At 48.1% G+C, this 17,560-nt stretch overlaps 1 protein-coding gene across 6 annotated transcripts in view; it reads left to right on the top strand.

Moving 5' to 3' along the window:
* dop (microtubule-associated serine/threonine (MAST) protein kinase dop) overlaps window positions 1-17,560 on the top strand; it is a 288,167-nt gene that overhangs the window by 116,616 nt on the left and 153,991 nt on the right. Inside the window, exon 1 of one of the 6 annotated variants that reach the window (XM_065431891.2) lies at window positions 8,629-8,788. The exons of 3 other annotated variants lie outside the window; for them this stretch is intronic. In XM_065431891.2, the coding sequence (XP_065287963.1) occupies window positions 8,654-8,788 (135 nt within the window). In that variant the 5' untranslated portion in view covers window positions 8,629-8,653. 2 more of the 6 variants (XM_070525727.1, XM_065431892.1) reach the window with 2 other exon arrangements.

Raw genomic sequence — 17,560 nt, 5'->3', positions numbered from 1 at the left:
GTGGGCTTGACAGGCTCCTCTAATTTCGCAAAAGCGCTTCGATGCTGTGACCTTGTTAGGCCTACGCTAGACGTTTAGTTGCAGGTTGGTTGTGGACGCGAATGGTGGCGATCCTAAGCTCAACAAACAAACAAACAACAAATCGAAATTGAAGCTCTTTTCATTATCTTCGAACTGTCCTCGTTTCGGGCTTGTCGGAAGTCTAACGATTGCAGCTTTCCCGACACCCGGCTTGTGACAGTTCGTACGTTGTAACGCGCCGTTGTTAGGTGCCGCTTTGTTAACGAAGTCAGGCGTTTGTAGTTAAGCTGATCCGTCGAGCAACTGCTCGGCTTACACCTAAACAAAATAAACGAGTCAATAAATTCCGGCATAGACTGTTCGCGAAAGTCGGTTATCCCAGTTTGTGTGAGTAGCGCACCCAACGCCGACTCTTTGACAGGTCGGTACTTTGGGACAGCATTTACCTATACCTCCTGCAGCTCTCGATGTATAACCCGCGTGGTGGCGTTTAAGCTTCAAACTGCTCCCCAGAGTTTTGAAAGATTTGGCAGCCGACACTAAATATACCCTCGGGTGTACAGCTGTACCTCTGATCGTTGCTCTGATCAAATCTAGTTTATTTTGTTATTTCCTTGGACTACGACTGGAAAAAAAAGAAAGAAAAGCAGTGCGCATTTCGACCTCTATTTATACGGCTGTCGTTTGCAGGTTCGAGGTGAAGCAGCGTTTGGCTCACAACTAACGTTATATTCGCGACCGTTGTACACACAAGATTTTTTTTTTCCTGTAATGTTTTGCTAGACCGCTTAGAATTCGGCTGTTTTCAGCTTTCGAAGCAATAAGAAAAAAAGAAGTGTTAAAGCACCGCGGGTAATACCGAAGGCGAAATTTTTTTCCAGAATATTCTGATTGTCTATCAGATAAGCATAACCGTGTTCGTACCTGCCACAGAAGCGTGACTGTGCCGTTAACTTCGGTGTCTAGCTTCGAGGAATAATTTTTTTCTTTTAACGCTGATTTTTCTGGTCGCCGTGTTTTACTGCTTGTAAGCAAACCCAGACAGACATTCCCTAAAACTAAATCGGTCGCGGCGGAGTTGAACGCGACTGGCACGTACCACTCGGCTGTTCGAATCAATCTAATCGACCCGATTTCAAGTGCAGGCTCGGGTTAAACTCGTTTCGTTCCAACCGACTGTCGTGACAGGTGAAACCTTTTTCGGCATTACCTTCCAACATTCCTATTCTCGAACAGCCTTCTTTCTTTGTTATTATTTAACGTGCTTGCGGCGGTGCTAGCTGGAACGTTTAGTACGATTTGCATAAAGCGTTTTTTTGCGAAGTAGTTCGAGTTGATTCCCAGTGAATGTTGAAACTCTTGCTTTTTTTTTTTAACATCGTAGAGCGGTCGGGCTTCCTTTGTTCTGGTGTCGCAAATGAAAGACCTCTTCGTCCCTTTTTAAATCTACTCGGAAGTAATTGAATCCGTTTGTTCCGCCAGCGCGTAATCGGATAAGGGACGTACTAGTCAAAGATTAAACGGATTCGGAATACAAAGACACGAATTGCTTCACGGTTCGCGTTTTTTCGAGGCACCCGAAAGCCGAAAAAGAAAATATTAAAGAGTATTCGTACATCTCTTTTCTGTCTTTAAATAGAGTGTACAAAATTCAATAACTTCAAGTCGTCCCTTCGAAGAGTCAATAGCGATTCTCGCAGCCTTTTATGTTAAACAACACTATTATCTCGTCTCTCCTGGGCGTCTCCAGGGTTACAGGAAACAACTAAAGGAAATATCAGTGAGTCGGAGCTGTCGTGCGCATTTTAATATCGAAATTCAGGTGTTTCGTTTCGTTCCAGAATATCTCCCTTTTCTTCCAATCTCTTCCGTGTGTTTTTGGGGCATTCCCGTCGCCTCTAGAGTTCGTTCTTCAATCTATTCCCTGTCTACATGCAGCAAACTGCTGGCGGCGCTTTTCTGAGGTGACCGCTGGGCGTTTTTCTGTCGAACTATCGTCTCGCGATAGTCTGCAATACGTCGGTGCGAAGTGCAGTGCGAAGCGGCCACATACCGCATAAGGTTTGTCCTTTTGTAAACGAAAAGGAAGACGAAAACATTTTTTTCTTCGCGTTATTTCACTCTCACTTTCCTTTCAACCGACGTAAACCTGATAGCCGTTTCTTCTTCGGTAGCGGTCGTTACAGGATCGGAGATATCAAGGGTGGCAGTTGTTTCATTTTTCACTGGGAACATAAACACTTCGACAAAGAGAATAGAGGTCTCTTTGAGGTGGGAGAGAGGTAGGAAGGAAAGGGATATTTGTGGACTTGCAGCGCCTCCCGGCGGTGTCGAAGTGAGTTCTTGTCGGTTTTTATCTTATCTTTCTGCCGTTCGCGGGAAGTGATTCTGCGTGTCGCGGTTTTCGTTAGCAATTATCTTCTGCCCAATTCCCGTGTTTGCAGTGGAGAGGCAAGACCGAGGTAGCGAAGCTTAATTTCCATATCATTAACGCGTCTGAGTAATCGTATTTGCATATCGTTACCGCCCTCGTCATATCAGCCGTTTCGTCGGCCGTAGTCGGAAAAGCATACCACGGTATCGTCTGACTGTGAGGCGAACATAAACAGAACGCGGGGGTGGGATTATAACCAGTAGTGAGGCGGTATACTCGCGGTCCGCGTTGTATATTCCTCGGGGAACCCACGAAATGTTTGCGTAAACTTCGTTCTCTATACGTGACCAGCTCGCGAGCCGATTAACTTTGGACTTGCGTAACCTTTTGGCGCATCCGAAGTTTCCGAGCGAAGTGACGTAACTGAGACCGTAGCATCCGAACGTTATCCGCTTAGCACGCAGAATTTCCATAGTTCGCTGCTACCGCGCCGGTTCTTTGGCCCGATCGCTTTTTCACTTTTCGCGCTTCGACTTCGAAACTCTTTTTTTCTTCTTTTGGATCGTTCACGTTTGGTATCATTATTGAAAATAAACGTGGTGAGCGGTTTCCTTTTTTTTTGAATCTAGATCCTTACTGACACCGTTTTGAACTGAGCGCCAGAACTGGGTTCACTCGTCGGGTGTCTCGTGCAGTGCCGGTTGTAACACTGGTGCAGCCCTGGTGCAACACCGGCGGTGACCCGTCGCTCGCTTCCGGACACGCCCAGCAGCGACTGCTTGCTCAGTCGCCGAAGTCTTGGACGTGAAACCTTGTCACCCTCATTCGCTCGTTCGTTCCGCCGGACACTGGCGTTTCTAAATTTTTAATGCTGCGCTCGCACTGACATCTTTCTTGTCACCGAGCGCCGAGATTGTCCACATATACACTGGCCGCACTTCGCGTCGCTCAGCTGTCGGTTTCTGACGCCTTCTCCGCCTGTCCTGTGTGAAAGACTCACTGGGCTAGCAACGTCGAAAGACAAAAACTCCACATCGCGGTACACCGGGCCTGATCTATAGAGCACTCGTTGGCGACACGGTCTCTATTACAAATCGCGCTGTCATTGCCAGTGCCCAGCTTGCCGCCGTTTTCTCTCCCCCCCCCCCCCCCCCCCTCCCCTCGTTATCTTTCGATTCCGGCACATTTGCGTTTCAAGCCGGTTGCACGCGTTTCCAGCTTTCAGTGGCACCCTCTCGAGTTCGAAGAGGCGTGTCGGTGGCTCGTAAGTATACGAGCTCTCTCTTGTACCGTCAGCGGTATGCCGTGCTCTTTACACTGCTTCATTATATTGATAGACAGAGCCCGGCTTTTCTGCTCGCCTCGTTGAGCCCCTTGATATAAACCTCGCGTGTGGCGTTGACGTTCCCGACCGTACCGCCCGTTTGCCGTGCCGGTCGATAGCGCACTTCGCTGGACTTGTTGATAAACCGAGCCGTCGAGTGCTATAGTGACTGTCCCTAACAAAATCGGTGCGTCGCTTGTTTCGTGAGGGATTATTTCGTGGTGCCTGCGCGTTGTGTGCTGTCGGCAGCGAGTGCGTTAATTTTCTCTGCTGTGCGGTGTGCGCACTATATGAGTTTCGCGGTGTGGTTTTGTCGTGCAACCGTCACGGACTGACCTGCCATCCCTTTTGTTCTTCGCCATAAGCGTGAAATATACGCCGGGCGGTGTCCCGAACTGTGAAGTCTAGCGAGAAGATCTTACGCTGCCGTGTTAGTTTTTTTCTGTAAGATCAGTACGCTTTCAAAACACCCCCTCTGACAGATTGTTGAAAGCGGTTTGAAAGCGTCCATTCTTGCAGGACAGCTGGAGGACGTCGACCGGATAACGGTGTTCCCCGTGAAAGAAAGTTTGAAAGCGCCGATTTGCCCGGCTGGCTGAAGGATAGCGACTGGATAACGGTGTTGCCATAGCGAAAGCAGGTTGAAGTTGTCGATTTGACAAGATAACTGCTGGACGTCGACAGGATAACGGCGTCGTTCCTAGCATCGCTGTTACTTTATGTACAGGACTGGACAGTGAACAGCAGTGAGGGCGGATTAGAGGAGAGAAAGCCCAAGCCGTGCCCCCGGTGAGCTTGCGCGGGACCCCCTTTGCTTACGTGGAGACATGTTTTGGGAACGTGTTTAAACTGGGAGGGGCATTGTTTAGGGGGCTTCCCGATCTCGTGGGACGAAAACAGGAAGGGCCTGCAAAGGAGTGTCGCATACCTGGCCGCTGAGTTACCTTCGGAATCTTCGAGCGTTTGTGCACCGGAGGTCGTTAGGGATATGCGTCGGTAGCAGGCCTTACGGACAGGCAAGACAAGTACTGCGCATGCGTGAGTGACGTTTTCCGGCTGCTGTTGTTGTTGCAACGCCTTTTGTCTCTTGGCTTACGGCGTCAGAAGTCGAAGCAGGATTACCCTCCGAACTGCGCAGACCGTAATCCGCGCCCCAGAAGCTCGCTCATTCTTTCTTTGTCGTCTCCGGTGTGCTACGTGGTGCGCCTGATAGACGTCACGCCACCTGACTAAAGCCAACGAGGTGAAACTTAAGCAGCATTTATTCATCGCTACTCGCCGCAAAGGCTTCTGCTGAGTGTTCTATAAGGTTCGAATGTAGGGTTGCGCGTTTCAAGTGCTCAGCCTTCTTGCGGTTCTGTCGGTGTTTAGCTTGTTCGCATTTCCGCAATGTGGCGCTACGCGCGTCGGCACTGGTGACGTACTGTGTAGGAGCCTGCGCGGCCTATGTGCCGCTGTTTTCGCAGCGTTTGCGTCTTCAGCTTTCGTACGTAGTGCTGCGAAAAACTCCAGCGGGTGGAAAAGAGCATCCGAAAGCAAGCTAGCAAAAAAAAAAACAAGCAAACAAACAAACACTGTTTCGTTCCTTGTTGTATCTCCTGTTGGCAAGTGGTTCGTCTTTATCTCGTCATACACGCGCGCACATATTTACGTGAAGTGTTGTGAGACAGTGAAGGAAAGCCTCCTTCAGAGCGCATTAGAGGCAGACTTGAAACTTGCAAGCGTCTATCCATGTGGTTGACAGGTGCGTTTGACGGATTCGAGGAGAAATCCCCCTAAGGATCAACGTCTTGTTGGTTCCCTTGAGCCGTCTGCGCCACCATCTGCTTAGCACTTCCCGGAGAAAGAAACAAAAAAACTGTATCGCATACATTTCGACCCCACTCCGAGCCTCAGGTGCTAGCCTTCTTCGATCTGGTGCTCAGGACGACTCGGTTGTGCGACTTAAGTTTTTGCTAGCCGTTAGCTTCTCGGGTGCTTGGATCTCTTCTGCCGCGGCTCTGAGATTTAGGCGTAAGCCAGGTGTTTCTTGACTGCTTGCGAGAAGAAAAAAGAATATTTAACTGACTAGGCTTAATTTTATCCTTCTTTTTTCTTTTGGTGCTACAAGAATCGCAATAACGGACTCCGATATCGCCTTACTGCATTTCGTTGCTTCTTACTTTTCTTTCATCGAACGTCACGGCCCGTGACCGGCGCTAGGGGGCGCCACTGTGCTGCATACTATAAACGCTTCTCCACTCTTCAAAAACTCCTCACACGACAAAGAGAGGCAGCTCAAGAAGCTTCCTTTTAAGTGTGTCTTTTCGTTTGGATATTTGCGCTTTTTTTTCTTTTCATAGTCAAGTCATCCTCGTGCAGGCTAGAGTAGGATTTTTTTTTTTCATTTCTACATATACTCTCGTTCTTACCGGTGAAAGTACTGTGCTTATTTTCGAGTTTCATCTGCATGTGTATTCGAAGTTTCGTAGTGCAACTCGTCGTGTGACTTTTCTAGAGACTGTGCTGAGAGCCATTTTTTTTTCTAATCTTTCTGCATTGTCACGGCAACCATTTCGAAAGTTGGTCGCGTCTTAACAGTTTTTCTGTCGTATGAAATAAGATCTCGGAATAGTTGCGTAGTATCGCTGTCGCGGTTTCGTATTTCGAAGACGTCGTTCTTTGGTACGCGTTTTGGAAATCGACTTGCGTATCGAAGGAAACCAAAAAAGAAAGCAAGCGCTCTGAATGAAGAAATAATAAGAGGAACAGTGAAGTGACTCGCTTGTCATTTGAGCCTGCGAAAAGGATCGCAACACAACTCTGGTGCTCAGCTTCTCAAGCGGCGCGAACATACGTTTAAGTAAATAAATTACAGGTAAGAATCGGTAGAGTCGGTGGAACTCTTCCTAGTTTTGTCGCTAGGAAGAGAACTTCGGCGACATTCTTCGACTTTGAGCCGAGCCGCTAGGTCGAGTGGCTGCAACTGTGCCTTGCGATCGATATTTCTCGGCACACGTTTTCCTTGTAGTTCGCTTTAAGTTTAGTCGTTTCTCAGTTCGGTCGCAAACAGTTCTTAGTTGATATTGATTCGTGACGACCAACGTTTCTCCTTTAACTCAGCGGCCCCAAATACATAAAGGTTCTCGACTCGAACACAACAAGGAGCCCAATGTCCAAGAGAGTCGCTTGGCGACATTCTTCGCTCCGATATTGTAAGACGGTGCTGTACGGCTGAGAGGGAACCTCGTGGAAAATCAATCAGCCCACTGGTCAGTTGTTAAGTCGGGTAATATCGGTTATTAAAATTTGTTAGTTTGGCACGTATATGGCAACGTTGTCACTGAAGACGAGATTTAGTCTGCTGTACGTCAAATTAGTGTGCACCTGCGCTCGAACTATTTTTAATCCCCTGTCATAGACGTAACTTATATTTGCAATATTTTTTGTTATTTTTTGTCAGCCCTGTTTGTTCGTCTACAGGTGTTATACGGGGCTCTCAAGAGAAGTCAGTGTCGGCTTAAGAAAATACACAGTATGCGCTTCTTTCCGGTTCGGTGCTGATATGCTACGCTGATCCCGGGACTCGTGCAATTTCAAGCGCGCGTGTAAGAACTTGCAGTTTCTCGGGACTTCGATTACGTGCGCCCAAAAAGCATTGCGTCTGAAACCAGGAAGCGTCTGCCGTACCTGCTGATTGAACTTTGTAGCAGCTGACTATTTCCTTCGAAAAGAAGCAGAGTTGACATCGGCAACTTGCGTGCGGGGACTCGCAGCTGTCTCTTCGCTTCAGCTCTTCAAAACAGCCACCGAGGCTGCTTCCTTCTAGCGCGACGAGAAGTCTTGCTTGAATCTTGTAAAGCCGCGTCGCGTAAGTTGAGAATATGCGGTAATTTTGCGCTCCCCAGAGACTGCTCGCGCAGGTCCGCGTGTTATCGAAGTCTGTGTGCATTCGGTGCGAAACTTGCGATAACGAGAGGAAGGCAAGGACCAGTTCACGACCTCGCGTTATCGTTAGGTGTTGCGCGTCGTCGACGCTGCTGGCTTTTGTCTTCTGCACGCGTCGTCTGCCTTGTGGAGCGCTTGCATCGCGTGTCTGTGCACCCAAGCCTGCACGTGTCGTCTGTTATACACGGATACTGTGTCGTCTGGAAAGAATACCGCGTCGTCTGGAAGCTCGCGGCTCGGCAGGGGCCATCTGCTTCTGCTGCTGCTGACGTCACCCTAAGTTTTTTTTTTTTTTTTAGGCATCTGCAGACGCTAAATCCTAGCAGTGCATGGTGTCACGACGCCGTGAGCGGTGAATCTTCGTTTACGCTCCTCGCGTAACGTGTCTTTAAACGCTTTGCATCGTACTTCTGCGACTATAGTGGATTTCTTCTGATCGTCTGCAGCGTTGGTGTTACAGAGCTCGTATTCTGTTTCAACCGGAGCCACGCAGTGCGAGCGTTTCAAATCGCCCGTTTCCTAGGCTACCGAGCTCATTTCCGGCAGAAAACTGCGTCCTGTGCAATCGAAAACGTAACGACTGCGCCGTTCACTCTCATCACAGCGAGACCATAGGTTCGCCCTGTTCAACGCTACGGTGGCCATTGTATTGTTGCGTCACGTTCTGCTAACGTTTATCGTGCGCTTATTGGTGTTTCGATGTGTTGTGAACACCGCGACGTCAAGTGCAGTCGGTTGTGTTGCGTAACAGTGATCACCGTTGTATCTTGACTGGAGCGTGCACACTCCTTGTCGTGCTGGCATCGCAGTTCATCCCAGTCTAAGGAGTTCACGAACATCGCGAGTATTTCTCGTCTAAAGACACGGCATAGCTCACCGGCCAGTGAAAACGGACGTGGAAAACTTCGCCGACGCTCTACTTCAGTCTCTGCGATGGACATCAACCTGTTGACGAAATCTTCCACGTGAACTCTTTGCGAGCGCCGTTGCGACGCCATAGAACAGCCATGATTCAGCGCCAAGAGAGCACCATATACGAGGAGGACATGCCTGTGGTGATGCGCCGCCGTGGTGTGACCATGCGCGTGCGCATCGTCAGCGTCGACTCGCCCACAAACTCGGCGCCAGCGTCGCCCTGGACGGTGAGCCTCGCCCTCTCTCCCCTTGCGCATGCGCAGTGCGAGGCACTGGGAAGTTCCCTTAGAACTAGCTCGTCCAAGAGGCTTATCGAAAAAGCTAAGCGGCCTCAGCATGGCATGCTCATTTCTAAAGCTGCCCCATTGGAATATTTGTCATTAGGAGTTTTGAAAGTAGGGATGACAATTTGGGGGGACGCTGTGGGCGGAGTGCACAAGTCGCATTTATAGATGATCACTCAAGAGCCTCCCCTCGACATCCCTAATTCTAAATCCCTATAATAGGCAGCTTTATCTAAGTGGGGAGTTTATCGTGTCTTTCGGGGGTGTCCACTAACTTTGGCATTCTATACTTCGAGAAGTCTCCTTTGCAATACAATGGAGACTTTTCAAAATAGGGATGACAAAGGTATAGGATATTATCGGCCTGTCGAAAATAGGGATGACAAAGTTATAGGACATTATCGGCGTGATATACGAATCATTGGGAAGAATTAGGAAGGTATATACAAGCAGCTCAGCTTAGATCTCTATTTCGAAAGCCCGATAGGGGGGGTTAGGAAATAAGCATGCCAAAGTTAAATGAGCGAAATATGCCCTACCACGTGCTCTCGAAAATTGTTTTTTTTATTTGTAACACGCAATTTGTGTCGCAGGAAATAGAGCGCAGTGTTTTTACACGCTTTTGTAGAATGCTTCTAAAGGACGTTCGTGGCAAAATGAAAATGTGCCCGCCGACGTCGGGCGCCGTAAGAATAATTGTCAGTATGTCGCGAACGCGCTTGGAACCGGTATAGTACGCAGAACCGCTGCGATAAAGCTGACAGACACGTTTTCATTTCATTTCATTTCAGCATTCTTTTTTTTTTTTACAGCAGAAAAAGAACACTAGGGCAAGAACAAAAAGCTGCAAGACAGCAGCTTGACTAGGTCCTTGCCCCTTTCTTGGCAACAGGCACAGATTGATACATACATTCAGAGTACATGTAATATGCATATACACACTCATACCAAAAAAACGTCCTGTTAATTTGTCAATAAGAGAGAGAGAGAGAAGAAGAAAGAAGTGCGCACATATTCACCAATAGAAGAAAAGACAAGTACATTTATAGCATTTTCTTGAAACATTGTTCTTTAAACATTGTTACATTCATTTCATGTTTCATACATTCATGTTACTGTGCTTTGTGTAGTTGGAGTGATCGCTAAGATTCACAAAGGTGGCATGTTCCTGTACTTATTGGGAGCGGGTGGGGTGGGGTGGGGGGAGGGCGAGATATACAACGGAAATTGAAAGATACAGAAAAAGGCCTTTGATACAGAAAAAGGCCGTGCAAGCACTACTGCGCTTCTTGCGAACTACCAGCCTTTGTGAACTGGAACGCCCTTTGGGTGTGCGTCTGTGTGTCTGCATCTTTTTTTAACCCTTTCGTCGCTGTCCTCTAACCCCTACCTCCCAATCCCAGTGTAGCATATAGCAAACCTGAGACCAATATTTGGTTAACCTTCGTGCCTTTCCTCTTCATCTCTCTCTCTCTCTCTCTCTGTGTGTGTGTGTGTGTGTGTTCATGCTCTTTCTACAGTTCAGAAATAAACGCCACCTATATACGGTTAATACCGAAAAATAATAAATGAGTAAATAAAGATTCACCGACCATTCCGATACTATCTGATGCGAAATCGAGCGCAGCTGTGTACGTGTTTTCATTTTGCGATATATGGGCCGGCGCGGACAATCCGTCTCGTGCAGCGCGTGGGTGACGCGTGGGTGCGATTCCCCCAGACCGCGCGCGTTACTGTGGCGCCATCTATGAGCCGTCGTCTCCGCGGAGCGCGGCACCACGCTTTTCTTCTCACGCTCTCGCCGTACCCTCATCCTCCGCTTTCTGCCTCACGGTTACGCTGCACCCTCCTCCTTTGTTCGCTCTTTCATCCTTCTCTGTGCTCGTTCGCTCGGTTACGCCGACGCCCGCCGCAGGAACGGCCGCCTCAGAGCGGCGCTTTAAAAGGATTCCATTCTTGCACGCTTTGCTGCATCGCTATCGTTTTCTTGCCTTTCGCCGTGACGCTAGTAATGCTCCGAGAGAGAGAGAGAGAGAGAGAGAGAGAGAGAGAGAGAGAGAGAGAGAGAGAAAACATTTATTTGAACCGTCGAGGTGGTTGCTCTTGAGGTCGAGTGGGTGGGGTCCTCATTCCAGGACTCCACTGGCCATGGCTGCTCGACGTACTTGCTGGACGAGAGCTTCTTGTCCCGCCAGGGTATCGCCCGTCAGCTGTACCTCCCACCGCTCAAATGACGTGCTAGGCGTCTTAAAGTGTTGAGGTTTGCCCCCGCACCCCCACGAGATGTGGAAGAAACGTGGCCATCCATCGATATATGCCGTTTGTCGAGTATATTGCCCAAAGAGGGCTGCGTGAAGTTGGAGTGATGATTTCCACTTCGGCCAGCTAAGTCGCGGCATTCCACCGGGCGCACTTTCTCAGAACTGTGAAATCGTCCGTGTAATCGGCTTGTTAGCGCAGCTCTGTATACATCGGAGGCACACCACGTTTCCTGCGTCGTCTGCGTGGGTCTGTGCAATCGAGCGTGTGCGGGCGAGTTTTCGCATGCATTCCGTGTGCGTGCGTGTGTGTATAGGCTAAGTACGTGTAGATGCGTTTGTCGCGTGCTGTCTGTAGTCTGCGTGTTTAGTTTATTCTGTTTTTTTGCGGTACGCGTTTCTGCCTGCCTGCCTGCCTGCCTCTCTCTCTCTCTCTCTCTGTATGTGTTTGTGTGCGCGCAAGAGAGAGAGAGAGAGAGAGAGACTAAATACGGTCGTCACTTGAACGGAAATGGCGCTTGAAGTTCAGCATATCCTGTATAAGTTATTCTCTTAGGCATATCGCGAGGAAGCGATATAACGGAAGCACAAAAATAAAAGTAGTCGGGCGAGGCCAGACGGGCATCCCATATGATCGATTCGATATATAGTGAGTCGCACTTGCTTGTACTTCTTCGGGGAGGGAGAGAGATTAGACGTGCGAGCTGCCTGAAATACGTTTTTCGTTGTTTATTTTTTTCCACCCTGCTCGCTCTTTCGCTCCTCCCTGTCGATGCCTCCGCTGTTAAACGCCGCGAATGATCGAAGGCGCGCGACGTTAGCGTGAAAATATGCGCGCCGTGTGCGGTGCGTGTCGTAACAACTGTGCCCGCAATCGACCCCTGAACATGCGTCGGGAGGCGTGTTCCCGCTTTCGCCTAATGGGGCGACGCGAAGGCGCTTCGGCTTCGCGGCGAAAGTCCCTGCTTCGCTCGTGTTTTTTTTCTTTTACCGAGCCTTTTTTTTTCTTCTTTCTGTCATGCCTTGCGCTCCTGCCTGGCAACGGACATTGTCGCGACGACGTGCTGCTTCTGAGATCATGCTCATTGCCTTGAGTCAAGGCATACCCGCCACGGTTGCTCAATGGCTATGGTGTTAGGCTGCTGAGCACGAGGTCGCGGGATCGAATCCCGGCCACGGCGGCCGCATTTCGATGGGGGCGAAATGCGAAAACGCCCCTGTACTTAGATTTAGGTGCACGTTAAAGAACCCCAGGTGGTCGAAATTTCCGGAGTCCTCCACTACGGCGTGCCTCATAATCAGAAAGTGGTTTTGGCACGTAAAACCCCATTATTAAAAAAAATTATTATTATTATTGAGTCAAGGCACGGAGCATGATCTCAGAGAGAGAGACAGGAAAAGGGAAAGGCAGGGAAGTTGACGAGAGGGGAAGATCTGGCTTGCTACCCTGCGCAGGAGAAAGAGGGGAGGGGGGAGGTAAAGTGATTACAAAGTAGAGATAGAGAAAGGAAGGAGCACTGACATGATCTCAGAATTCGTAATTCACTTATGAAGAAAAACAAATGCTAACTACTTATCGCTACTTTGCTTAGAAATTTTTTTGCATTCGAACCAAAACCGTTATGAACCATTACGGATAATTTTTTTGTGTGTTTTCGTTCCGGATCAGAACAGGAACGCAACTTTTTTCAGTGGAACGAAACTATAACCAGAACAAAAAAACATTTCCTTCCGACACCCTGTCCACAGCGGCTGAAATAGAAAAAAAAAAGAAAAGAGAAATACATTGAAATCTGTCACGACGTATTGCGGAGATTGCTCAATTTCGCTTGTGCGTTGTAATTTTGTTGAAGAAATTTAGCATTATAGACGGACCAACGGACACATAGGTTTAGATAGATCGTGAGATATGCGGAGATAGGAATAGTGTTTTTTAAAGGTGCTCTTAATACAAAAAGCATGTTATGTAGATCTAAACGTTGTTTACCGGCCTCGATCGCTGGGAAAAACTCACCTGCAGCTGCAACATACCACCACCACATATTTGTTTCGAACCGCCACTTTCATTTCTTTGCATAAGTGAATGATTTACGCGCAAATTTGTGAGGCGAGACTTTTGCGAGAGGGAAAGTTCGTTCTATTTTGTCGCTTTGTTTTGTTCTTTATAAAGATTCTTCGTTAGACTGACGCAACGCGTGGCGAAATTATCTGTATAGCTTACATTTTTTGTTTTCTTCGCGCGACAGCTTGAACCGGTCTTCTTTTTCTGCCGTAAATAATACTTAGTTCCCTGGAATAAAGTGTGAAATATGCTCCCTTTTCGTCTCTCGCATTTCTCGTAATCAAGGAACCTGTGCCCTGCTCAGTAGAATGCACACTCAGGAAAGAAGAATGAAAAGGTTCCCTTCTTGTTATTTATGACTGCGAGCCAACTTTCCTGCTCAATTACTAACGCAGGGCCCGTCTCTGGAACCCCTGTTGCGGGCATTTTTTCTTCATCGACGTGAATAAATAAGATGCCGGCACTTCGAGACGGTGCCGGCTACGCCTATTCGCAAGAAACGTGAAAATATATAGCGCAAAGGACACAATGCCTCAAGTGTGCAGGGAACTCATTATTAAACGACGACTATTACGACAAATATTCGAAGCACGAAATGTCACAACAGGAAAATATACCTCTAAATGTCGCAAGCACTGCGGACGTACTATGGAAAGAAAAAAAAAAGGGTAAATCAGAGATAATCGACACAATTGTCACCATTTCGGAACGAAAATGTGTACATTGTCCATTATGAAAGTAATGCGCATGATTTTATTATGACGCGGCTATCCATGGCAGCGCGGTAAAACCGGTCGGGAAATCTGGCGACGGTTCTGCCCTACGCATGTCCGCATTTGCGGGATAGTTACCGAGGATCTGCAAATGCGCAAGGTCTGCACGAAGCTTGTGCCGAAAGTGTTGACGGCAGATCAGAAAGAACTTCGAGTTTCGCATTGTAAAGAATTGTTGGATTTGATTCAACATGAGCCGGACTTCCTTAACTCTGTCGTAACGGGAGGCGAATCCCGGATGTTCGAGTACGACCCGGAATCGAAAAGGCAGAGCAGCGAGTGGCACACAAAATCATCTCCTTGCCCCAAGAAAGTGCGAATGAGCAAGTCTCGCATCGAAACGATGCTCATTGTCTTCTTTGACGCCCGAGGAATCGTTCATATTGAGTTTGTACCGCAGGGAGAAGCTGTCAACTCAGCCTTTTACCTGGAGCTGCTCAAGAGATTGAAATTGAAACACGGTCAAGCTCCACCGTGACAATGCTATATATATATATATATATATATATATATATATATATATATATATATATATATATATATATATATATATTTGTGTGTGTGTGAACGAGAAAAGAGGGGGTTAACCGAGGGGGCCGATTTTTATTACTCGTATCATGATATCTTCAGAAGCCACCAAACTAAGACATCAAGGACAACATACGGGAAATTACTTGTACTTACTGATTGAATTAAATAAATGATAAATTAATGGCAATTAAAGTGGATGAAAAACAACTTGCCGCGAGCAGATGTGGAATGATCCCACGTCATCACATACGCGTGCGATGCTCGAACCAATTGAGCCACCGCCGCGCCCTTTCTACATCCACTTTTTTCGGTATTTACGTTTTACTACTAGACGTAACCTACCTAACCTAGATCTAACCTAGACCTAGTAACCTTGGGAGTGTTAGCCAGCGCCACCACTCACAAACCGTGGCGGCGGATGTGGAGCATTCTCCTCTGCCGCAGGCGTCACGAGTACGTGATCCTCTTTTTTGGATGAAGGCAACTGATCAATAAACCAACACATGCTACCTGAAGGCATCGACGTTGCCGGATTCGGTACCCTCGTTATGCAATGAACGAGAAGAAGAGTTAACCAAGGGGCCCGATTTTATTAATCATCATGAGAAGCCAACATACACACCAAGGACAAAATAGGGGAAATTGTGCTTACGTATACAATTTAAGAGAATGATAAATTCATAGCAGTATAAATATATATATATATATATATATATATATATATATATATATATATATATATATATATATATATATATACCGTCTGCCAATGATTGCGCCCGCTGCTGGCGTGGCACGATGATTGGAAATCGTCGGGGCGTGAATGAAAACAACAAAAAAAAGTTGGCCCCGGCGTTCCGTCGTTTCTGTCCCACCGTCGGCCGCAGCGCTCCTGTGGATCCGTATTACATACCAACATTTACAGTCGGGCATCGATTCGTGTTCGCAGAATGCACCTCCGCAGGTTTCCCAACCGAACTCGCTTCCATGCCCCCCCCCCCCCCTCCCTTCACGGAATGGCCGTGTCTCGTTTGTGTATACTCGTTCGCTATCGTCGCTGTCTTTTTCGAGCCTGGCGTAGCGCAACGCTGTGAAACAGAGACGATCTCATTTGACGGGAACTGCCATACTATATACGCTCGCGGCTGGGCCACTGCGGATGGAGTCTCAGTGATTGCGCGGTGGCGTGTGTTCTTTCGCGGCGCTTTGTACGTGACCCCGTAACGATAACCTGGCCAATAACGGGAACGGTCGGATGGAGTTTCTAGCGTTTCTTTGTTTCGTTCTTTCTCTTTTCCTTTCTGGGATTACCGTTAACGAGCGGTTTATCGCTGTAGCCTGAACGCGCTCGTCCAAGTAATGGCGGTGCCTTGACGAAGGAGGGGCTCATTCTTTCTGCGACGCCGGGGGTTCTGCAGCAGCGATGGTTTCCATCAGGGTCCGCACCGCCGTGTTGCTGGCGCGTTTTTCAAACCCGTCGGGCTAATTTCGCGTTGTTGTAAGCGGTACATCGCGATCTAATGATACCTGATGTTAGGCTACGTAAATGGTGAGTATAAGGGCCTGGTTATGTTTGTGAACGCGGAATCAATCAACAAGTCACTGGCTCACTCGATAAAGGATAAGTGGAATGAATGAATCTGCTGTCCATCCGTTCGTCCGCTAGAGCTGTCTTCTTCGACAGATGGACGGACTCTTGCACAAATACGCAGCCTTAGGGACTGTCTGCAGCTGTTTAGCTAAACACTGTGTAGACTGTCCAGCTATACTATATACAGTGTGTGTGTTTCTCTCTCTCTCTGTAGGTACTCGTTGATAATCAAATTCCAAAGCTCAGGCATAGCGCTTCCGTTGGCCAGTCAGACGGCAACGCCCCGTCAGGAAGCGTGAGGCGATGTTGAAATGGTATCAGCCGGCGTAAACATCCTGACCCGACACACAGCCACACGGGCTTGCTTGTCAGGCAAAGCGTGCCGTATCAGTATAGCTGCCGCGACTGGCCGAGTGGTTCGGTTTCACACCTCCTCGCGCTTGTCGTCAAGGGGCTTTTCGGTCCGCAATCACAGCGGGGCCGGCTTTTTTCGCGCTCCCGCGGTGCTCAGTAAGGAAGCCTTCGTTCCGGTGAAGCCAGCTTATGTCACTCTGAAAGCTTGCTTACTGAGGGGCCCTCAGTGAAGACTTCCTTGGTGCTTCCTCAGCGTAAGGTGGCTTGGAGGCTACCTTCATGCGTCCTTACGCCGCTCCTGGCCCTGAACGAGCGCTTCACCTCACTGCTTAGCCAGGTGACCTTTGCTTGCGCATGCGCGCTGTCGCCGGCCTGCGGACAAGCGCGAGGACGGTACGTCTTCCAGGCACGTTCGTATCATCCGCACGTTCGTATCAGCCGCACGTTCGGCATCAGTGGCGTTGCTAGGCGTCGCTGGGCGTTGCACGACGCCGGCGTGCCAGCGTTGCCGGAGCCCATCAAGTTTTGCTCTGTAATGTACTTTTTTACGTTTAGTAAACAAAACTAGAAGAAAGCGAGCACGCGTCTCTATATTAGAACTTCAATTTAAAGGTTATGCGACGACACATCTTTTTGTTGAATAGTGTGGTGTTCGCGCAAGGCTTTTAAGAGATCCTCTCGAACCCAGGTCTGCAGCAACCGTTCCTTACGTGAGGGCGGGCGAAGGGAGCGTTGAGAGTACCCTCACTTTCTCCATCGGTCCTTCGCTGTAAGGAGGCCTCACGTGAGGTTAGGAAGCGGTCGAAGGAAAGGAACGTTTCATTGTTTGGACCTAAAGAGAAAAAGAAATCTGGAGTCCATTAAAATTTGAGTGCCTTCAATTTCGCCATTTAGACAACTGCCCCTACTAATAAAAATTTCGTAAATAAATCTTTATTGATTAGTCTTTTGAAGCTCACCTTATTAGTCGATTAGCGTTATTATTAGTATGTCCATCTCACCTAGGAAGTCGTCTTAAAAAACGCCACGTTCGCTGCGCTTTATAGCCTCTCTCTCTCTCTCTCTCTCTCTCTCTCTATATATATATATATATATATATATATATATATATATATATATATATATATATATATATATATATATATA

The sequence above is a fragment of the Dermacentor albipictus genome, chromosome 9 (genome assembly GCF_038994185.2).
Source record: "Dermacentor albipictus isolate Rhodes 1998 colony chromosome 9, USDA_Dalb.pri_finalv2, whole genome shotgun sequence".
Taxonomy (NCBI): domain Eukaryota; kingdom Metazoa; phylum Arthropoda; class Arachnida; order Ixodida; family Ixodidae; genus Dermacentor; species Dermacentor albipictus.
This window is presented reverse-complemented; position numbering and strand designations above follow the sequence as displayed.